The sequence below is a fragment of the Kluyveromyces lactis genome (assembly GCF_000002515.2).
Source record: "Kluyveromyces lactis strain NRRL Y-1140 chromosome E complete sequence".
NCBI classification, from domain to species: Eukaryota; Fungi; Ascomycota; class Saccharomycetes; order Saccharomycetales; family Saccharomycetaceae; genus Kluyveromyces; species Kluyveromyces lactis.
In genome coordinates this window covers 1711652-1733536 of record NC_006041.1, presented here as the reverse complement: position 1 = coordinate 1733536, position 21885 = coordinate 1711652, and the positions used below count along the sequence as shown (strand labels likewise).

Sequence of the window (21885 nt, the reverse complement as noted above, 5' to 3'; positions counted from 1 at the left end):
TATCCTGTATGAACATGTACTAATAAAAAAGAGACATTCTGCCAACGAAATTTACAAATTATGATCTTACAAGGCTTTTGAGGAGTTTGTTCTCCAGAGTTTCTGATTCTACATCGATAACGGTCACTTCTGTACGTTTAAAGTTTCCCTGTTCCCTATCAGCAGAAAATGATATACTTCTGTCGGATTTACGTCTTGGTCTAATAAAAGCATCACTGATCCTTCGATAAACCTGCGGAGAGTAACGGTAGTGTGTATTTGTGTCTTTGGAGGAAAGAGTAATGGGCCTGCCATCATGATCCATATTTTCATCTTCGTTTTCACTAGTTTTTTCCGTAACTGCCTCTTCCTCGCATTTTAACCCTTCAATTACCGATTCAATGCTGTCAACATGACCGTCATACACAACTTGACACATTTGCTCGTATCTAGTAGCAAAAAAATCTTGATTCCAATCAAAACCCTGTGAATGAGCCATCGAAATCACATACTGAATCCTTTCAGAAGAACTATTGCCATTATTATCATATCTTCTTGATCCGTAGCTGTCACTGACTTCATAGGCGATCCCTGTTTCACTAGCCAACATGCTAGATGATAGATAAAACTCCCTCATAGAAAAACACAAAGTAATTGGGTAATGTTCAGATCTGCTGCAGATTGGATAAACTTTAGACAAAATATAACTCAACACACCGTTGCATTCGGCTTCATAACAAGATACCAGTTCTTTATATTTCAAGGGTTTTATGCCTGACTCTTTAAACCTCTAAACTACATCATCGGGAACAAAAGACTTTTTATCACGTGACAGTTGGTTCTCATTCGTTTAAAGGGGAATATTCATGATATTTGTTACCCGGAAAATTCAGTAAGTACACCACAGTATAACGCCCGTAAGATAGAATAAATATTCAAATATGTATATGGTGATCTATGAAACAGCCACGTACAATATGCAAACGAAGAATAGCTGTATATCGGTTTTAACATATCAGTTCAATGCAATCATAGTTATAGTACAAGTAGATATAATATTGTGTTTCAGGTACACAAGCCCAATGGAAAGAAAATTAACTATCTAAGCCACCTGTTTTCGTTGATACTATTTATCAAATCATCGAATCCTGAACTTGAAAGCGTCAAGAGCTAAAAGACTACAGTATGAGTAGAGTTTTGAGCAGGCGAGATATCGCTGATAGGATTGCTAAGGGCCAGACGATTGTAATATATGAAGATTCGGTCCTGAACCTGGATAAATGGATCAAGTTTCACCCTGGCGGTGACAAATCTATTTATCATATGATCGGTCGCGATGCGACCGATGAGATGAATGCATACCATGACGATCAGACCATAACAAAATTTAAGATATGGAAAATTGGCCGCATTGATTATCCATGGGAGAATATGCTGCCTCCGATTCAAGGTGGTAGGTTTTCGAAGATTGATGAGAGGGACGACATCGGTGATTATGACATCAATCTCACATCGAAGTGGAGATCTGTCGATGAATCCAATCAATACACTAAGATACCTAAAAATGATAGGCTGGCAAGTGAAGCTGAGGTGAAGATTTATCCGAAAATACCTCAAGGCGTTGTACCATCTCTTGATTTGAAAGAAGCATATGAGAAGAAAATTGTGGTGGATCCAGCAATTGTGTCAGAAAACTACGATAACGAACGTGTTTACGAAGATTTGACGAATTTCCCATCGTTAGACGTTAAGAACCAGGAATGGATCGCATCAGAGTACAGGAAATTGCATGGAGAAATTACTGCTGCTGGTTTGTACCAATGCAACTATGTGCGCTATTTGAAAGAGTTCCTGCGAATTGGTACTCTCTTTGGAATCTCATTCTACTTGTTGTCGTTGAAATGGTTTGCTATATCTGCCATTTGCTTGGGATTCGCATGGCAACAACTTGTTTTCATTGCTCATGATGCCGGCCATATTTCAATCACACATAACTATCAGGTCGATAATATCATAGGCATGACTGTTGCTTCATGGATCGGAGGATTGTCGTTGGGTTGGTGGAAGAGAAACCATAACGTGCATCATTTAGTGACTAATGACCCAGTACACGACCCAGATATCCAGCATTTGCCATTCTTTGCGGTCAGCACACGTTTATTCCACAATGTTTATTCTACCTATTACGACAAGTTTCTTTGGTTTGATAAATTTGCCCAAAAAGTCGTCCCAATTCAACACTATCTTTACTACCCAATTCTTTGCTTTGGTAGATTCAACCTTTATCGGTTGAGTTGGATGCATGTTCTCTTGGGTCAAGGTCCCAGAAGGGGAAAAGCTGCTTGGTTCAGATATTACGAACTGGCTGGGCTTTCCTTTTTCAATTATTGGTTCTTTTATCTAATCATTTACAAACAAATGCCGACAAATGCAGAACGTTTCAAATATGTTATGATATCACACATCGCTACCATGATTGTGCACGTCCAAATAACATTATCACATTTTGCGATGTCTACATCTGACCTTGGAGTCACTGAAAGCTTCCCCATGAGACAGTTGAGAACATCAATGGATGTAGATTGCCCTAGATGGCTTGATTTCTTCCATGGTGGTTTGCAATTCCAGGTAATTCATCACCTTTTCCCAAGGCTACCAAGACATAATTTGAGAGACGCACAATCACTAGTGATAAAATTCTGTGATAAAGTTGGCATCAAATATTCGATCTATGGGTTTGCTGCTGGAAATGATGTCGTCATTTCTCATCTTCAACAAATTGCCCAGCAAGCCCACACTATGCTGGAATGTGCCAAAACAATGAAGAAGGAAGCTACGGATACAGAATTTCATACTAATAAGCATGTGCTTGCTGCAAATGTCAATGAAAAAAGGAAGCAAGAATAAACATGTTCTGGAGTATTCATTAACAAATATTTATACATTTTTACAGTTTATCACTCATATTGCATTATCAAACATATAGATATACCTAAATTATACCATACCGTTCCAGTCATATACGACGTGAATGTTCTGCTTGCCGTGGAGCTGTTGTAAACATATCGCTTACACTACTGCACGTGACTGTTCAATACGTGCACTTTTTATGATGAGATTCAAAAATTAATCTTAGGGAACCTTAACACACATTCTGTTCTTGTAAGCAAATCATCTCGAATACCTGAAGTAACGAATTGGTGATATACACCGCCCATTATCAGACTCAATGAACAGTAATGAGTGGTTTTCGTAACAGAATACAGAGTTGGGGTAAAGGACTTGGAACTGTGCTTTCGGACAGCATTGGTGATGAAAGTAGCGAGAAAACCAGTCGATCCATTCAGCACAACCATTACGAAGAAGACGATGCGCTACCACCAGTACACTTGATTGGATACTCCGAAAAGACAAAAAACAGACTTCTCAGCAAGGAAATGTGCGAAGAGTTACGCCAGCTGATGCCAACACGAATTCAGTTATATACAGAATGGACTCTCCTTTATAGTTTAGAACAACATGGAGCATCCCTACATTCGTTGTACGACAAGTTGAAGTATGATACAAATAATAATGCAAGGGTAGGATATGTCATAGTGATACGGGATCGTAAGGGAGGAATATTTGGTGGATATGCCAATGAAACATTTCATCCTACCGATAGTCGAAGATATTATGGCAACGGAGAATGTTTTCTATGGAAAATGGAAAAAGTTCCTGACCTACAATTGCATGACAAGCATGATTGTAAACAAGATAGTCATAATTGGCAATTGAGGGGATTTCCTTACACCGGGGAAAACGAATTCTCTATCTACTGCACAAGCACATTTTTGTCCATGGGAGCTGGCGATGGACATTATGGTCTATGGATAGACGACGGCTTGTTCAGAGGAGTAACGTTCCCAAGCATGACATTCGGTAATGATATCTTAAGCAGAGAAGGTTCCAAATTTCACATAGTTGGAGTCGAAGTGTGGAGAGTAGGATAACTGCTCTCTTTAACAACAAACTTAATAATGGCTTTTCCAATAAAAAACACAAGGTATGTATATATATTTTTCAATAATCAATCATTTAATGTTCGTTCCATCACCTTTTCCTTCGACTGATTATATTCGATAGGAAACTGTTTGGAGAAGAGGTCATCCAAAGTTGCAATCCGTTTCGAAAGCATCTGTAGGTTAACCTTCAATTGGCTTGATACAACAGCTCCGCGCTTAAACCTTTCATTATAGTAATCTACTTTCTCCTGTAATTGCTTAATAAGGCCTTTCAACTCCCGGCTCTTCGAATTAATCAATGCAGATGTCTTTGCTTGTATTGCAAGGGATTCCGAAAAGTCAATATCGTTTATTGCATTATTTACCGACTCAAATAGAAATTTACTTGAGTCAAACATAGGCGTATCTTGGATTTGGTTCATCCACAACGTACCACTGGATTCTGTTGGAAATAGTGAACTTTGAGCATCATCATCGGAAGAATCATCTGATTCAGACACACCGTTTCTATCTATGTCAATGCCTGCCGGGAGGTAATCCGCTTCTGGAATAGCATAATTCCTACTATCTATACTTGGTGTCCTTGATCGATGCTCATCCATTACACTGTACCAAATTAAACCTAAATGCTTTTGATTCCTTACAATTGTATATATTGCATTAGGTCTATCTTTAGTTGATCTGACCTAAATGTCAAAGTTGGCTTCAGACCTCTAAGGCTTCTCTTTGCAGTAAAATAAAGGAAAGCTGAAAAAATCAGAAATTGATCCTATGTACGAAATGCTTCAAAGTGAAAGCTTGATCAATTAACAAGTGAGCAAAAGAGTCAATCGAGGCCGTTAGTCAATTGTTAACAGTACAAGCTGTATCGAGAAATATGAGTAGTATTTATGGTACATCCGCTGAAGACGTGAAGAAGCGGCTAAGACCCTTTGGCATCTTTTTTGAGAAATCTTTAAAGGATTTGATAAAAGGGATCAGATCTAACAACGAGACGCCCGAGCAACTCCAAGACTTCTTAAACCAAGCCATTGTAGAATGCAGGGAGGAAGTGAAATCTCCAGATTTTAACATGAAGACAAATGCTGTTTTGAAACTAACATATTTGGAGATGTACGGTTTTGATATGGCGTGGGCCAACTTCCACGTTTTGGAGGTTATGAGCAGTAACAATTTCCAGCAAAAGAGAGTCGGGTATTTGGCAGCATCTCAAAGCTTTTACAAAGATAGTGATATTCTAATGCTTGCTACCAATCTTTTGAAGAAAGATTTGAAATATGATTTAAGCAACGAAACAGTTAAGATGGGCGTCGCGTTAAGCGGTCTTTCCACAATAGTAACGCCCGAACTTGCTAGAGATATTTGCGATGATTTGTTTCTAATGTTAAACAGTGGTAAGCCATATGTTAGAAAAAAAGCGGTGACTGCCCTATTCAAAGTGTTCTTACAGTATCCCGAATCCTTGAGAGACGGCCTCAGCAAATTTGTTTCAACACTTGAGGATGAGGATACTTCGGTTGTCTCTGCTGCCGTGAGTGTTATCTGTGAGCTAGCGAAACATAACCCGGGTCCATTTATACAGTTTTCTCCTCTTCTATACGAGATGCTTATACAAATTGACAACAATTGGATCATCATCAGATTGTTGAAACTTTTCACCAGTCTCTCGAAAGAAGAACCAAAACTACGGTATAAGATCCTACCAAAAGTTTTAGAATTGATGGATAAAACTACTGCCATTTCTGTGATTTATGAATCGATCAACTGTATTGTAAAGGGTCAAATGCTGGAAGAAGATGACTATGATACCGCACATCAGTGTTTGAACCATTTGGAATCGCTTGTCCAATCACTTGATCCAAACTTGAGATACATCAGTTGTGTGTTGTTCTATCATATTGGTAAGATTAACTTCGAATTCATTATGCAATATGATAAATTGGTGATAGGCTTGTTGAAAGATGTGGATATATCGATCAGAACCAAAGTATTGGAATTATGCTCTGGTATAGCATCAACTGACAACATCAAAAATTTAGTTAGAATTCTAATCAAGCAATTTGTGGATGTGGATACAGTGCATGTCAATGATCAAGGTGTTCAAATAGACATTCCTTTAAACTATAAAGTGAAAGTTGCCAAGACTGTCTTAGATGTCTGTTGTATAAATGATTACGAGAATATCAATGGTGACTTCGACTGGTACTTGAAAATATTGACGGATCTCTGTATAGTTTCACAAGATTTGAATAATTTAGAGGTATCAACTTTGTTAGGTGATAACTTTAGAAACATTATGGTCAAAGTTCCAAGCATGAGGGATGCGGCTTTAGAACAATTAATCAAATTGACTACAAACGATGATATTATCGCCAAGCTTCCTAACCTACTAAAGGAAGGAATATGGTGCTTTGGGGAATATTCCGAGTTAATTGATAACTGTGACACTCTCGTTGGCATACTCCTAAACAAAGCCAATAAACTTCCAGACACCGTGATACAGACAATGATTCCTGCATTAGTGAAATTATTCTCAACCTATGCTAACACAGAGGGTAGAACCAAATCTGAAATATCAGATCTTCTTTCTACACTAATCGCATTCATGGAACAAAAATACAGATCAACGAATTTTGATATACAAGAACGAAGCGTAGAGTTCTATGAAATGTTAAAACTCTGTCAAGATGCTTTGCAAGATGAAACGGAAGGGTTACCTCTATTAATTACCGACGTTTTACCTAGTCTTTTCAATGAGTATGAACTTGGCCCAATGTCACACGGACAACAACAGCAGTTGGTTAAGGCGTTAACACTCGATTTAGACACTCCATTTTTATCTTCTGTTGAACTCGAAGAATTAATGAAAAATGAAGAACTATATGAAGATGAAGCTGCATATTATTCCGACAAGGAGAGCGTTAAATCTGCTGCAAGCGCTGGAAGTTCTGACGGATCTGTAACTCAGGATATCTCGTCAGAGAAAGACATTTCAATGACAGAAGAAGAACTTGCTGCTTTAGAAGAGCGCAGAAGACAAGAGAGGTTGGATAATCCGTTTTATTTGAATGATGATAAAATTGACCGTGCAGAAACGAAATTGATAGAATTGAGTGATAACGATGATGAGGGTGAAACAAAAACAATCGAACCCGTCATCAAAATTTCGACGAAAAAGAAGAAATCTAATAAGTCACCATCTGTACAAATTTTGTCAGATATTGTAGTGGCTCCACCATCCACTATCACAAAGGAGGGGAAGAAGAAATCAAATACTTCTGGGCATTCAGATGCGATAACTCTTTCCACATCGAATAAATTCAAATCTTTTGATTTTAGTCGAAAGGATAACATTGATTACGACGGTGAATACACTGTTGATCAAGAGGAGTTGGAAAAGCTAAAAAATAAACTTGCAGAACAACACATTAGTGACAATTTAACAGCCATCCAAGATGACAAAGAAGAAGTCATAGTTATTAAAAAGAAAAAGAAGAAGAAAACCAAAGATGGCAGTAAGAAGGAAAAGACTAAGAAAAAATATAAAGAGCCCGCTGAAAAAGCTTCAACTCCAGCAATTTCTCTAGCTCCAAACGAATCATAATAACAGATTAATATAATCACTAATCCATTCGCACTATTTCTTTATAGACATAGGTTCAAATATTTAATCTGTAAAAAGATAAATCACGTAATTGCAAGAAAAAACACGAACTTTAGATCTAGTGAAGAGTTTTTTATCACCGCCAGATAAAGGGATTCTGACTGGAAGTTGTGACAACAGGCCATTGCAATGTCATTTCGTGCTTCCATAAACAGCACGAATGAACAGACCATATGGGGTAAATGCTTGGCAACTCTTTCTCAAATAAACCCTGATGTCTTCATAACAATCACCGAAAATGGTGTATTGATATCATCCATGAATGCAACAGACACGACCATGGCCAAGGTACGATTTCCTAAGTCGTTCTTTACAGAGTATCACTTCGAGCCGAAGAAGATTGTATTTGGTGAATCTGGAGTGCAGCAGATCACCGATTGTAATGACATTCTTCACACAATTTATAGTTTCAAAGCGAATGCAAAGTATCTTTCCCTATTATCACTTAAACAAGAGGATACAATTAAAGAATACATGTTAACTATCGACAATTGTGATAATTGTTCTGAAACTATAGCTAACAAACTCATAATCAAAATGAAGACAGCATCTTTGCTAACTAAAGAATATCAAGTTAATTTTGATCCATTGGAAAGTGTTCAGATCATATTAAGTCTGAAATATAAACAAAAATTCCTTTCAGTATACAACAACAAAAGTAAGGGCAGATCATTAGATCCTCGGTTAGTGGATTATTTCAAATCTTTACAAACAGAATTAGAACATGATATGTTTAATAGAGGTATCGCCAATGAACACAATATTGTGAGCACAGTGAAAAATACACCGTTGACGGTTAACGACGAAATCAACTTCTTAAGTTTTGATCAATCAATACTAAGAAACTTCATTGACTCTATTATGTCTAATGTGATCGAGGAAATAAAATTGGAATTGACGAGACATACTCTAGCCATAATAGGATTTACAAAAGCCGTGTACAACATGAAAAGTCAAGGGTACCTCAAACAAGCAGTTACAGTAACGAATACATGTAGCGCAAATGATCTAGAACATTACTGCATATTTTCAACAGAAAAAAACGACGGTTCGAGACCTTCAAGCAGATCACAAAGTATTAAGAAGAGCATTACGTTCAAATTACGAGATTTCAAAGTATTCTTAAATGGACTTAATTGTTGGAAAACAAATGACATGATAAGAATCTGGTTTTGCCAACCTGGTGACCCCATTCTCTTTGAAATAACAAAAGATGGGGTTGTATTGGAATTAGTGCAGGTAACTGATACCGAGGGTAGGGTCGAAGAACCAGAGGATTCTGTCACCCAATTTAACCTGTCACCAGAAAAGATAGTTTCACCAATCAAGAAGGATACCGTAGTGAAACCAGATAAGCTTCAAAGGCCGGAAAGTAAGCAGATGCTGTATCCACATACAAAACGCTCACTATTTATAACGGATGAGGATGGAGCAGATGATGATGACGAAGACGAAGAAGGAAGGCAATTCAGGTTTAAAAGGTGGGGGAAACAAAATAGTAACACTACTCCCAATTCAAACACTGGCTCCCAGTCAACACCATCGAACACAACAACCGAGCCGTCAATTAGCGAGCCAGTAAAGAGAATGAGAACAACTGTCGAATGGGGAGGAACAATTGAATCGAACAATGTCGGTACAGATGAATCTCATCAAAGAGAAATGAACAAGGCTGCTTATCTAAATAATTTGAAAAGACAAGCAATCCAAGAAGATCTCAATCTACAGGAAGAAGATGATGGCATGGGTCCCACACAAGCTGACAGACCTAAAGGTTTGTTCGACTCTTGATAATAAAGAACGAAAGAAGTACTTTATTTTTCATTTCGAAATGAATTCATAAACTGTAATTGAACATATAGACATATAATATACAGTACGTAAATAAACTTAGCATTAAATCTTAGATAACAGACCTACACAGTAGTGTAATCTAAGCCATGGGAGAAAGAATGTTGTTTTGTCGGCAGGTTACATTTTCTCTTGCATCTAGGCTGTCTTGGCGACATTGGCGTCAGTAGCGTCAGCTTTCTTGCCACCTAGATAATGATGGTTTAAATATCTGTAACCTTGCACAAGTTGGGCTGTTTCATTCACAACGTGACAACCGAATAACAAGAAGTTCCTTGGGGTAACAGCTAGGGAATATCTCATAAACACACCAGAGTACATCACTAGAGCCAGCGTCATAGGTCCAGAAATCATCTCCGGATCCTTCTTCAAATCGTAGATGGCAGCAATTGGGATACCGAAGTTTGAAACTGGACCCCAGAAATGTGTGGTGAAGACATACTTTAAAGTTTCCTTGTTAATGTATTTGGAAATCAAAGATTGACTAGCAGCTCTCTGTACTGGTTGGGACATGATTCAGGGATTATAAACTGTTGCCGAAGTATAATTTACTGAGTTAATATTAACGTAAACCAAACTAAAAAAAGAAGGATAACAATGAATGAATGGGAAAACGAGAGGCCAACTAATAACTCAGATCGAGTACCAAGAAGTTCTTCAATGTACCTTTAAATCTTTTCTGAAAACATTTAAACATTTTTGTTGAGCTTTAAAAGTCTTCAAGGTTTCGAAGCTTGAAAAATTCACCGCTGCAATACGATTTTCACTGGTAAACCCGTTGGTGAGAGACTACCCACTGCACAGCTGATGGAAGTAAGAGGTATAAAACTACATACATGGAGGGGCCGCATAACCACCAACTTATAAGCCGACATATTGGGGGATAGATTTCTGATTACTCTCAGTGGTTAACTTGGTCAAAATCCGTCTCTCTTATGATTGGTAATAAGAAGACGTATATCAGTAAGGTCACGTGATATAGATGACACTGCGTAAAAGCTATAGCACCAGTGGAATGACTTGCGGGGACCCTTATGAGCCTGTTTGACTGTTACATATTTCAGAATATGTTTCACGGTTTACGAAGCATCAGTTACCGGTTTAAAACTTCAACACCTTTCTCCAGAACATTATGTATGTGAACGTAGGAAATTTCTTTTCATTATCTATTCATCTCATCTCATCTCATCTCATCTCATCTCTATCTGTTCAATTAATGAATATGATGGGAAGAAAGGCCCCAGGGAAGAGTATTCGAGCAACATGAATGGTCAAAACGTGTACAATAACTCTTCACAGGGCGGATCTGTGAATAATAATCTTTTGCAACATACGTTACAAACCACGCGAATGCAGTATTATCCGATACCTCAGATGAATCAACCCAACCAATACGGTGTCCCCGCTATGCAGCATGCACCAATGGGAATGAGATATGGGACCCACCATCCTTTCTATCCGAATCCGCACCAGTATCAACAGAGCTGGTATGGTTTTAATCAAGCGCAACCGCCATACGTGGATGTTACAAAATCAAGCAAGATCAATTATGATGATGAGGAAGAAGAAGAAGAGGAAGAGGTGATAGAGCACCAACAGTCAAATTTAGAGGCAAACGACAAAATCGAAGTACCCAAGAAGGGTCCTATCAAAAAGTTCGCCAATACCAATTTGAGGAATTCTGCTTTAGTTGAGAATAAAATAGCAAGTGATGAAGATGATAAAAGGAAAGAAGAAGAAGATGAAGAAGAAGAAGAAGCTTCTGCTGATGAAGATATCATAGAAACCGTCAAAGGATCAGATCTGTATATACCTGGAACTTCAATAGTGCTTAAAACGGAGGAGGATATCGCAAAATGGAAAGAAGAGAGAAGGAAGATGTGGTTAATAAAGATTTCAAATAAGAAAGAAATGTACAGAGAAAAGTTTAACGTCAAGGACGAAGACTTGAATCGTAATCCTCTCCAGGAGTCTAGAAAGGAGCGCTATTTTATTCAAAATATACAAAACCAAGTTAAAAGGTTTAATTATAAACCAAACTTGACGATAGGTCTTCATCAGAGAATCTTAAAAGAGGAAAACGGTAAGATCTTGGATTTCATCAAAGAACTTGGTGATGCCAATTATCTCAAATATGAACTTACAGAAGAAGAAAAAGAGGTGCTCTTTGGAGGCAAAGATCACAAGAATGACCAGAATAGACGCTCCAATAGGAGGTATGATAGGCAACTCAATCAACGTGATACTCAATACCGAAACCATTCAAGGAAAAGACCGATTGATGAGGTTTGAAAAAGGAAATCTTGCTTACTACTTTAACCCTTCCAATATAAAGTTAGTGACAGCTGAACCAATGAAAGTTCCTATTAAGATACCAGGGAAGAATTTATTCAATGCCTTTCCGTTATTATTGTCAGCAATATCAGCGTCATATTTTGCATCATCGTGGTACCGAGGTTTGTCAACTCGATATTTCATTTTGTGTCTTCCTTTAGAATGCCTCTTGCTCTTCCTCTTCTTATGTTTCTTCTTATCCTTGCTTTTAATACTCTCGTACTCTATATTGTGATTATCTGTATCGATCTTGGGGGAACTGACTTGTAGTATTCTCTGTGTACCATCAGTGCTCATGGCGGGCTCATCAATAAAAGTTGATTCATCTTGATTTGATAACATTCCATTATTTGAAGCAACCATTCTCAGTTGCATGAGTTGGATTACTGACCACTCCGGGAGTGTAGTTTTTAATCCGAATTGATGCCTATTCTAGTTCCTTTCCCTATTTTCACTTTATAAAGACCTTTTCTCTTCAAGTTTTCAAGCATTTATATGTTTCATTTGGGTTTCAGACATGAGGTATCACATATAATATAGATAATAACAAAATATATACTTTTGATATCTTCAATAAAGCATTCTAAAAAACTGTTATGAGAGTGTGGGTTGGAACATTCAATGATATTTATCAGCTGGGTGAACAATCCAAACTTATCCTTCGACAAAATTTGCAACAGTAGCTAAAACTCCCAAAGTACCAATGGAACCCAACATAAATCCTAATGAACCACTATATAAGTCAAATCTTCTCTTTCTACCAAATTTCTTCCCCTTAGCCTTATTCACCCTAAACGTCGACCACCTTGATCTGTTCCCTCTTCCTCTCTTATAGCGGCATTTGAAGTGATGGTGCTTCTTCTCTGGATCCATAAAAGTATGGTCATCATAGCCACTGTCGCTGTCGCTGTCACTGTTGATGTAAATGCATGCACGAGAGTGAGAGTTACCAGAAACAGACGACTCCTTGGACGAGCTCAGTGTACTGGGGTCAGAGGTTGGCTTGAGTGCTACCGTTGGCGCAGTATCATCTACCACAGCAACAACTTCATCCTCCTTGCCAATTTCAACTTTAATTTCCTCGTTCCAATCGGTTGCCTTGGACCATGCGTTCTCAGAATCAGATTCGTCTGAAACATGCTGCATGATGGAGTCCAGAAAGTCACTTGACCTTGATGTACATGGCGATTTTTGATCTGTCACATCAGTAAGCACAATTCTGTAGTTGAAAGGCCAAGCTCCTGGTCTTATATTTAAGTTGAATTTGAGTTTGGCTCCCCGTTGTTGATTCACTGAGACCGGCTCATCTAATCTAACTAACCCAAACCTATCACCGTTTTTCAAATCAATTATCTTTCCATCTGTATTGGAATCTGCTGATTCCAAATCCACAATACGATCCGCGTCCCCTAAGGATTCTAAATAAATCCTGAATGAGTCTATATTCATTGGAAGCGACTCTTCATCATTCGTCGGAGGGAGTTTCTTAACAACAAGCTTAGCGTGCTCAACAAATAGGTCATCATCATCAAAGATTAAATTGGACTCGCTGGAATGCTTGCTTTCATCTTCCTTAACTTCTTTCCCAATAATAACCTCAATTCCATGAGAACCATTAAATTCAATAGTTCTTGTTGTGTGCGGAGTCTTAATAAACTGATACATCTGAGAATGTAGAGCTAATTTGTAACTATTTTAACAAGGCGTAAATGTGCTAGTACACTGTCCTATCTAACAATATGCCTATGCTACCGACCTTTTTCGAAAACTGTCCGACTATATCTCCCTTAGTGTCTTTAAAACGTCTCCTTGTTTTAAGATGAAGAAGAATCCTTTATTTTTTACTGTCACTTTGGTATTCAGATACGATAAATCGAACAACGAAATTGTATTGTGAAAAAATATGCACTGGCACAGTTTATATAACATTGATACATAATAAAATATGGACTAGCAGAATTCAAGATCCAGTCTATTTCGTACAGGATTCATCATTCATAAACAGGGGTCTCTCTATCGTAAAGCTATATATTTAGATATATAAGGTTAAAGTCAGTACAGACAAATTAGCATAAGTGTAGACTCATCAGTTATACAAATGGCGTAAGTGCGTAAGTAAGAAACCGCTGAATTGCTCTTCCTGTCTTCTTGTATTAACAGAGTTTGAATTGGTTAGAAAGATCAGAGATAATGAAGATCACTGAGTTCTTTATAATATGACGCACTTCTTCTTCTTCTTCTTTTCGGCTTTTTTATTTTTGCCCTTCTTAGCAGATTTGGCCTCATTTGAAGAGGCAGTAGCAGCTGCCCTCCTATCTTGGCGCGACCTAATACCTCTTACAGCCCTTGCGTCTTCTTCTTCTTGCAATAGACGGGCCAACTGTTCATCTGTCATTGGTGTTTCTTCATCCAGTTGAGATCCGTTGCTATTCGGGTCCAAACCCGAAGCAGTGGCCTGTTCAAGGGTAGTTAGTAGGAACTCAGAGGTGAAGAAAGAGTCCTGGTTCCCCTTTACGGACTTCAAAGACTGCCACACGATATTAGAAGCCTTCTTGAAACCTAAGTCGGTGACCAAGACGTATAAGCCGCCATTGTTCTTATGAATGGTGGAGAAATGATCGTTACGGAAAAATACGGAGTATGAATGCTCTTGAAGTAGCTGCTGTAAGTGCTGAATACCATACTCTGTCAATTGAGTCGCACTTCTTGCTAAGAACGATTTCAGATATTGAGCGTCTTGCAAAATTTGCTCCGAATTTTCCACTTGCAGCCCATTATTCTGGATGTCGTAAGCGTGCACCAAGAGGTTTTGAGCATCATCGTAAGAGTAATGAGAAACGCTATGGTATTGTTGTTCGTTTCTTGTTGGATCCACTATCCATCCATGAACCAATGACACTTGGAAGAGTCTAAAAAGTGCTAACGCTTGATCATCTTGAAATGTACCATTGAAAGCCGGATTGACGTTAAGACCAGTATGTAGCTGTGGCAATAATTGTAAAAGTTCGTTCACATCTTCCGACTGGCCATTGTCCATCATAACACCGATATTTGCCAATGTTGTTATCAAATCTTCAAGAGTCACCTTCCTATTTGAATTGATTAGTTGAATCAATTCGTTAGCATCTAACTTATGTTGCGGTGATAAAACCAACACATTTGTCAAAGCAACTAGTGCACATGGTCCATTCTCATTCTGGAGCAAGATGTTCCTGGTCAAACCATCGACCTTTATTGTTTTGGTTTCAAATTCCATATTGCAGCAAAGGGGTGGGAGGAATGAATTATAAAAGTGGTTCTCTTGTGATCTGAAATAAAGCGATTGACTGAACTTGCTCAATAAACACTCTTCTTAATATGTGAAATGTCTGATTGAAGATGCAACGACACCAATTGGTGAGATCTGTATGTCGGTAGTTGAATTTTACTTGGGTATAAGAAATTGTAGGTGTGATTGTTCCGATATGCAGGATGCAATAGCCTTAAAATAAAGAAACGCAACTAGGCGCGAACGGCCGGGTAATTCGACAACATCGGTATTGATCAATGCATGAAGTAAGATGAGTACACGGACGCCAGGACACCCTACAGTTCGAGTGCTTTGCTGTACCTCATAGGAGTAACCTAATTTAGTTATCTTATCTTACAGAATTACAACAACTGTTTAATATATATATATATATATGTATACTAGTTAAAATTTATACGGAATGACGTGCGTACGTAAAGGGCAGTCATTAAGCCTGACGTTTGAAGTTCAAGATTGTGTCGAGATTAACACATTGTTGTTTTTCGTCGACGACATAACGGTTAATGGAGTCGTCCCACCTTAGACCTGTTTCAGGATTGTTCTTCACATTTGGATTCATCCATCCAAATGCACTTGGGCCCCACGATGGAGTATAGCAGAATCCATCGTAGCCACAATTCTCAGCGCAACGATAGCTTAATTCGACCCATTTTAGGTTTACAATCAGTTCATGAATCGAGGCTATGACATCGTTAACCACGTTGTCAATATCAGCAGGTGTACTTCCTTCTAAAGATGCATTAATTACCGATTGAAGAGATTTCTCAGCACCGAAGATAACATCGATGACATCTGTCATCACATTGACGAATGCAGACCAGATCAAAAAGTCAGAATCAGTTCTTAAAGGTACCATTGGGGTAGCGTATTGATAAACAGCGAACTCTTTGCTTTTTTCAAAGGATTGGTCAGTATCCTGGAACCTTCTAACGAAATTGGTATAGTATAATGACGCCTTCCGAGCTCTTTCCGCGGCAGTACCGGTACCGGATTTGAGAGTGTCATGCACACTCAAAAGCATTGGTGTGAATTTGCCAATAATGTCTCTAGCAACGTTTTGCCAGTCAGTGGATTGACGCCAATCAAAGCCAGTATCTGAGGACAAGACTTGTTTCAAATCTTCAACAATCTCTTCATGCAGTGAAAATGGCACCGTGTCAGAGATTAATCTTCTTGCGTTAGGGTTAGGATTTAGCCACGTTCTATTAATACCAGTAATCATATATCTGAAATCAATTCTAGCTCTGCGCTCACCTTCATCACGGAACTGACCAGCCTTAGAATGATCGTAGGTACCACCAGCACCTAATTCACCTAAGTATTTATCGTAAACGTCTTCTTGATCCAAAACCTTCTTTTGTTCGTCGGTCAACTGGTCTTCAATGATTTTTCCATCATCACCAATCGGCCATCCGTTCTCCTTGGTTAAGGAAACAGCTGGTGGTAATCCCACAAAGTCACTGTTGGAAAGGATGGTTGTGTTGCTTACAAGTTCTAATCCCCTACTAAAATCACAAATCACCATTTCGAAGGCAAGTTCAACTCTGATGAAACCATCAAGTCCAAGTGGTTTGCCCCATTCACAAATTCTACTGGCGTACAAACGTTCAGGCATATGGTACTCGGTGTCATTTGTCGTATCCCCACTTTGCTTGGCAATAACATTAGACCATAATTGCTGCGTGTCAATTTCGCCAGAAGTACTCTTGGCTGCACTACCACCGTCAAATATTATAACTTTGTTTAAGTCTCTAGTAGCTTGGAACGTCAACAAACTGGCAGTCTGAGAAAATCTCTTGTTCTGGTCCTTCTTCTCCTCTTCCGTTTCGGCCCTCTTCACAGCACCAGGCTTTGCACCACCAGGTCCACCACCAGGTCCACCACCAGGCTTTGCACCACCAGGTCCACCACCAGGTCCACCACCAGGCCCATGTCCATTAGAGTTTCGGTTCCCCGAGGCTCTACCCCTAGACTGACGTCTAGTTCCGAAATTCAAACTAAACTCATAGTCAAATGCAACCCATTCAAACGAATCAGGAATTTCACTTACACCAGCATGGTATAATAATGTTCCCTGTGGAATCACCGCAGGGATGAAGGAAACACCAACAGAATGAATGTCAGAATTTCTTTGTTTCAAGGCGTCATTTATAGTGTTAAAAATGGCACTGCTGTTGTCTCTGTCCAAAGGACGAACAAAATCTCTAAAATTTGAAACACTTATTTCAGCACCTGGTGCCTCACTGAAACTGTCACCATACTTGAAACTAATACCGGTAGATTTACTTGAATTAAAAGTGAGGTAATAAAAGTACCAGGCATTGACAAAGATTCCAACCAACAAAACTTTGGAAAGAAGCCCATTAGGAGCGCTCTTTAAATTGGAGATAAACGTAGAATCCATACTCGAGAAGTATACCTGCACCTAGCAGAATGGTCAATCAATACCAACGAGTGTTTTATTCAACTGTAACGGACCTTAACCGGCTGTTTTCTCTCCACACCCTGATTATATTCTTACACTGACACTTTTTCCAGATTCCATTATCTTAAGCTCTATTATATAGAGATTCATTATGTAAATATAAAGAAATTTTCTACAGTGCGGCCGAGAAGCGCTCCATTAGAAAAAGGGCAGTGCCGTTTCCGAACAAAGTATGAAGGAAACAGGTGTAGAAGGATGTTTGCCATGACCCCCTGCAAGGGACTCCTGGCTGGTTTGCCTTGGTATGTCTTAGCTTCTCTTAGCTTGCCTTTTTCTTTAATTTCTTGAGCTTCTTGGCCCCTCTATGTATTTACTACTGGATAACCGGCTTGTTCGATTCTTTCGATATCAGACCGGTTTGTAAATTTAGGTATGTAGATATCTAGAGATCCAGAGATCCAGAGATCTAAAGATTTTGAGAAGTAATGTGCCTGAAGGCTGGAAACAAGCAGAGATGCAGGAGCGCAGAAACGCAGAAACGCATATAGAGAGAGCGAGAGAGGGATAGTAGAAGATGTATGCAAGATATGTAAAAAAGAAGATTCCTTTAAGATGAAGATAGTATACAAAGAAGTTCGTTTGGGTTCCTTATTATTTTTGTAGTTTGGCAAGAGAGTCCAAGAGAGATTGGACGTTGTTGTTATTTTGTGCTTGAGCCTGTGCTTGCGTTTGGGTGTGCTGTTGGGAGTTACCGTTATCTTGGGAGGAACGGTTATCTTGTTGGGTCTGGGGTGGTATGTAATTACCGTAAGGCGATTGCTGTTGCGGAGGTTGCGGAGGTTGCGGAGGTTGCGGAGGTTGTTGAGGCTGTTGGTGCTGTTGAAGCTGTTGAGGCTGTTGAGGCTGTTGAGGCGGCGATTGCTGAGGATGCGACTGCTGTTGTAACTGCTGTTGCTGCTGTTGCTGCAATGGTATTCCAGCTTGTATTTGTTGGATAACACCTAACGCTTGTTGCTGCTGTTGTTGATTTGGTTGTTGGGCTAGTTGCAGTAGATTCAAGACAACGTTTGGTGGAAGATTTTGTAACGCAGCCAACAATTGGTTTTGATCAAGTCCGCCTTGTTGTGGCATCATCTGTGGATGTTGCGGATATCCCTGGTAACCGTGGCCCTGTTGTGGGGGTGGTGGTGGTGGCATTCCATAGTTTTGGGTGGGTGGCATGTTACCATACATTTGTTGTTGAGGCATCATAGGCATGTTACCTGGGTATTGTTGTTGCGGAGGCATGTATCCGTATGGTTGCTGCGGCATGACGTTATGTGGCTGCATTCCATACGGTTGGGCATTCATTACAGGTGATCTTGCTGGAAGCCCTATTTTCGTTGCCTTTATATTGTTGAAAATAGAAATGGCTTCATCAATCGAAACAGCAACATATTCGTCGGATTTGGTTTCACCTGATGGACCCAGGTAGAAAGTTTGAACGTCGATGTTTTTGTTCTTGTTCACGAGGACCACACCCCACACACCATCGTATGCTGCTTCGTTAACCAATTTCCTTAGTTCCATTCTTGGTTTCAAGATTACCATATCCGTTTCCAAACCGGTTTTTTTGCTTAAATTGGTAAAAACACTGTACGCATATGTACGATCTGCGGCCTTCTTGACGTATATTAGACATTGTGGAGTACGCTTCTTTGACTTCTTGTAATGATTATCGCTGTACATGTCTTCATCGTCGTTTTCCTCGTTATCGTAGTTTCTCTTGCTTGAAGTGACGTAGGTGGAACTGGTATTAGAACCGTGGTCACCATGGTCAAATTGTGGTCTAGCATTAGAACTTGAAACTTCTAAGATTAGCTTCTTACCGAAATTCATTTCCTCAGATTCACATTCAATGGCATCTAGCACGGATCTTTGGTTATCGTACTGAATGAAACCAAAAGCATTCTTGATGTTGATTTGAAAAATATGACCATAAGGTGAGAATATACGGAATAAGTCCTCTTTCGTAACGTTTTTCAGAGGTAAGTTACCAATGAACAATCTTGATTTTGGTGGAAAAGATTGAATCTCTGTAATCTTAGTCTCACCGTTTAAATATTCTGAATATCTCTCCTTCTCCTCGGCAGACATTGGCTGGGACATGTTTGGACGTGGGAAACGAACGTTCTTGCCTTTTGATTCGGATGCTGCCGTTGTAGTAGAAGTGGCAACAGGAGCCGCATGCGGCATTGCTGTCTGAGGATCAGAGTTGAGAATAGCAATTAAAGCAGAAATTTGTTCTTGCTCGGAAGCATTTTTGAAAGAAGGGTTTTGCAAAATACAAGCTTCCTTGATTAGTTTGAACTGTTTCTCAAGGAGAGCTTTATCAATATTGTCTGATTCTCCAGGCAATTGTTTTTCCTCACTTTCGATATCGTTTGTCAGTTTCTCTTCTTGCTCTTCTTCTTCTCTTTCGACTTCATCATCGTCACCACCAGTGTCACTACTTGAAGGAGAAGAACTAGAAGATGGGGAAGAAACGGGAGAGTTTTCTGCACCGCCAGCACCATTATTGACTTCTTCTTGTTCGCCTTTAAGCTCCACAGCAGTTTCGGGGACATCTGGATGTTGTTGTTCTTCCTCAGAAGCGGCAACCTCTTCTGGAGCCTCTACATGAATTGGTTGTTCCGCTTGAACATCCGAACCTGCCTGCAATTCGCTGTTAACAGGAGTGTTGTTGCTACCATCTTCTGGATGCTCTAGCTGTCCATCTGTTTCTACTGCAGCAGGTTGTGTAATTTCAGTTACTTCTTCATTATTCAGAATCGGTGTCTCCCCCTGGGCAGGTTCGGCTGAACTCTTGTTTGAAGCAGATTCGACAGACATGGCTGGTAACTAGCTAACACAAGAGCGTTGTATAACGTTAGTTCAGGTGGATCTTTGTTATCAAGAATATACTTTGGGAAATAGTCAAGATACAGTTTTGTAGTTTATGGTCGTATCTTTTTATAGAAAAGAATTCGAGAAGACGGAAAAAAAATACTAACAATGTATCGGTAACTATCCTGACGTGTGATGTCCACTAGTATTATCCAGTGACAGGCAAGTGATTGTTTGGTACAACTTGATTCCTTCAGCATTCCTTAAATATACACAGTGAAAAGAATTGGTTAAACTAATGCTTTTCTCGATTTGTCAAAATCAAATGCTAATTTCAGATACACCGGGTAACAACTGACATAATCACATCGATCTTTATCTTTCTCATTAGAATAGTAGGACATGATTAGGTTGAAGCTATCTTTCAATATTTACACAGAGGTAGGGGTAGATATTTAAATATTATGCAATGATCCAACCACCTGGGAGTGGAATAAATACAAAAGTCCGTTTATAGTGTTTTAAGCCCTGATTGGATATTCTTACACGATGCACACGATGTCCCCTGGACACAAAACGCACACCAACAACAGGAATGAATGAATATAATGATAATGATAATAATAATAATAATAATAAGTTAAAACATAATTTGAGGGCTCTTTTTTCTCTGGTCGTGTTGGCAGCTGGCAGTCATATATATATTATGTCTTAAGCTTTCATAAAAAAACTCTGCACTCTCAGATAGGCTCTATCCTACCAATAAGAACAGCGTTCCAACATGTATCGTCAGTAGAAAAAAAAAAAGAGGAGAATAATGAGGGATGAAGTGAACAATCTGATTGATTTACCGGAAGTATGGCCCCCTGTGAGCTTCCAGTCCATTAATTATCTTGAGATGTTTGTTTCTGTTTCTGCGCCTGTAGCTGTGCATCCTTCTGCTCAAGAACTGGAGAATCAGAATCTAGTGTATGGCTAGGACATGGCAACGCCGAACTCAATGCCACGCTCGAAAATGCGACCAGAAAAGTAGTCATGAACAACCTGTTCGTTACGTTATTCCTTGTAGCAGCTCTCATATGCATTGTGTATGATGTGTATAAATATGTTCAAATGTGTAACCCACGATGTTTAATCCTTAGTACAGTCAAGTAATGATTCAGCAAACACAGAGAAACAGCAATTATGGGTAAGAATCAAAGTTAAATTGTATAAAATAAATTAGACAAATAGTGGGAATGTAAACAGAAGTTGAAGAAGGTAAAGAAGTCAATAGTTAAAGAAGTTCAAGACAAGCTGTATATATTGAGCTGTGAGAAGTTTTTTTTTTTTTATTATTTTTTTTTCACTTACAATTTCCTCGTCGAGATATCGGTCGAGAGCCATTCATGGGGAAGGAAATGTACTTGAAGCACGGGATATCAGGGTGGGCAAGTCCGGGTAATGAAAATAG

The 21885-nt window shown here is 39.1% G+C and overlaps 13 protein-coding genes across 13 annotated transcripts; 5 read left to right on the top strand and 8 right to left on the bottom strand.

The window, feature by feature from the left end:
* Positions 1-58: 58 nt before the first annotated feature.
* On the bottom strand, positions 59-616 carry UGX2 (Ugx2p; the record flags this gene model as incomplete). The annotated part of the gene is made up of 1 exon (XM_454833.1): positions 59-616. One exon carries the CDS (start codon positions 614-616, stop codon positions 59-61), a length of 558 nt encoding a protein of 185 aa, XP_454833.1.
* A 548-nt stretch (positions 617-1164) lies between these two features.
* On the top strand, positions 1165-2886 carry KLLA0_E19471g (fatty acid desaturase; the record flags this gene model as incomplete). The annotated part of the gene is made up of 1 exon (XM_454832.1): positions 1165-2886. One exon carries the CDS (start codon positions 1165-1167, stop codon positions 2884-2886), a length of 1722 nt encoding a protein of 573 aa, XP_454832.1.
* Positions 2887-3218: 332 nt separating this feature from the next.
* On the top strand, positions 3219-3971 carry OXR1 (Oxr1p; the record flags this gene model as incomplete). Its single annotated transcript, XM_454831.1, has 1 exon — positions 3219-3971. The coding sequence occupies one exon, from the start codon at positions 3219-3221 to the stop codon at positions 3969-3971; it is 753 nt and encodes a 250-aa protein (XP_454831.1).
* Positions 3972-4048: 77 nt separating this feature from the next.
* On the bottom strand, positions 4049-4585 carry KXD1 (Kxd1p; the record flags this gene model as incomplete). The annotated part of the gene is made up of 1 exon (XM_454830.1): positions 4049-4585. The coding sequence occupies one exon, from the start codon at positions 4583-4585 to the stop codon at positions 4049-4051; it is 537 nt and encodes a 178-aa protein (XP_454830.1).
* A 275-nt stretch (positions 4586-4860) lies between these two features.
* On the top strand, positions 4861-7587 carry APL5 (Apl5p; the record flags this gene model as incomplete). The annotated part of the gene is made up of 1 exon (XM_454829.1): positions 4861-7587. The coding sequence occupies one exon, from the start codon at positions 4861-4863 to the stop codon at positions 7585-7587; it is 2727 nt and encodes a 908-aa protein (XP_454829.1).
* A 189-nt stretch (positions 7588-7776) lies between these two features.
* Positions 7777-9438, top strand: DDC1 (Ddc1p; the record flags this gene model as incomplete). The annotated part of the gene is made up of 1 exon (XM_454828.1): positions 7777-9438. One exon carries the CDS (start codon positions 7777-7779, stop codon positions 9436-9438), a length of 1662 nt encoding a protein of 553 aa, XP_454828.1.
* A 198-nt stretch (positions 9439-9636) lies between these two features.
* MPC1 (pyruvate transporter MPC1) lies at positions 9637-10011 on the bottom strand (the record flags this gene model as incomplete). Its single annotated transcript, XM_454827.1, has 1 exon — positions 9637-10011. One exon carries the CDS (start codon positions 10009-10011, stop codon positions 9637-9639), a length of 375 nt encoding a protein of 124 aa, XP_454827.1.
* Positions 10012-10761: 750 nt separating this feature from the next.
* RSA1 (Rsa1p) lies at positions 10762-11790 on the top strand (the record flags this gene model as incomplete). Its single annotated transcript, XM_454826.1, has 1 exon — positions 10762-11790. One exon carries the CDS (start codon positions 10762-10764, stop codon positions 11788-11790), a length of 1029 nt encoding a protein of 342 aa, XP_454826.1.
* Positions 11791-11808: 18 nt separating this feature from the next.
* On the bottom strand, positions 11809-12207 carry KLLA0_E19317g (uncharacterized protein; the record flags this gene model as incomplete). Its single annotated transcript, XM_454825.1, has 1 exon — positions 11809-12207. One exon carries the CDS (start codon positions 12205-12207, stop codon positions 11809-11811), a length of 399 nt encoding a protein of 132 aa, XP_454825.1.
* A 279-nt stretch (positions 12208-12486) lies between these two features.
* On the bottom strand, positions 12487-13497 carry KLLA0_E19295g (uncharacterized protein; the record flags this gene model as incomplete). Its single annotated transcript, XM_454824.1, has 1 exon — positions 12487-13497. One exon carries the CDS (start codon positions 13495-13497, stop codon positions 12487-12489), a length of 1011 nt encoding a protein of 336 aa, XP_454824.1.
* Positions 13498-14041: 544 nt separating this feature from the next.
* MIY3 (Miy3p) lies at positions 14042-15088 on the bottom strand (the record flags this gene model as incomplete). The annotated part of the gene is made up of 1 exon (XM_454823.1): positions 14042-15088. The coding sequence occupies one exon, from the start codon at positions 15086-15088 to the stop codon at positions 14042-14044; it is 1047 nt and encodes a 348-aa protein (XP_454823.1).
* Positions 15089-15569: 481 nt separating this feature from the next.
* On the bottom strand, positions 15570-17546 carry KLLA0_E19251g (uncharacterized protein; the record flags this gene model as incomplete). Its single annotated transcript, XM_454822.1, has 1 exon — positions 15570-17546. One exon carries the CDS (start codon positions 17544-17546, stop codon positions 15570-15572), a length of 1977 nt encoding a protein of 658 aa, XP_454822.1.
* Positions 17547-18218: 672 nt separating this feature from the next.
* NAB3 (Nab3p) lies at positions 18219-20438 on the bottom strand (the record flags this gene model as incomplete). The annotated part of the gene is made up of 1 exon (XM_454821.1): positions 18219-20438. One exon carries the CDS (start codon positions 20436-20438, stop codon positions 18219-18221), a length of 2220 nt encoding a protein of 739 aa, XP_454821.1.
* Between the last annotated feature and the right edge of the window lie 1447 nt (positions 20439-21885).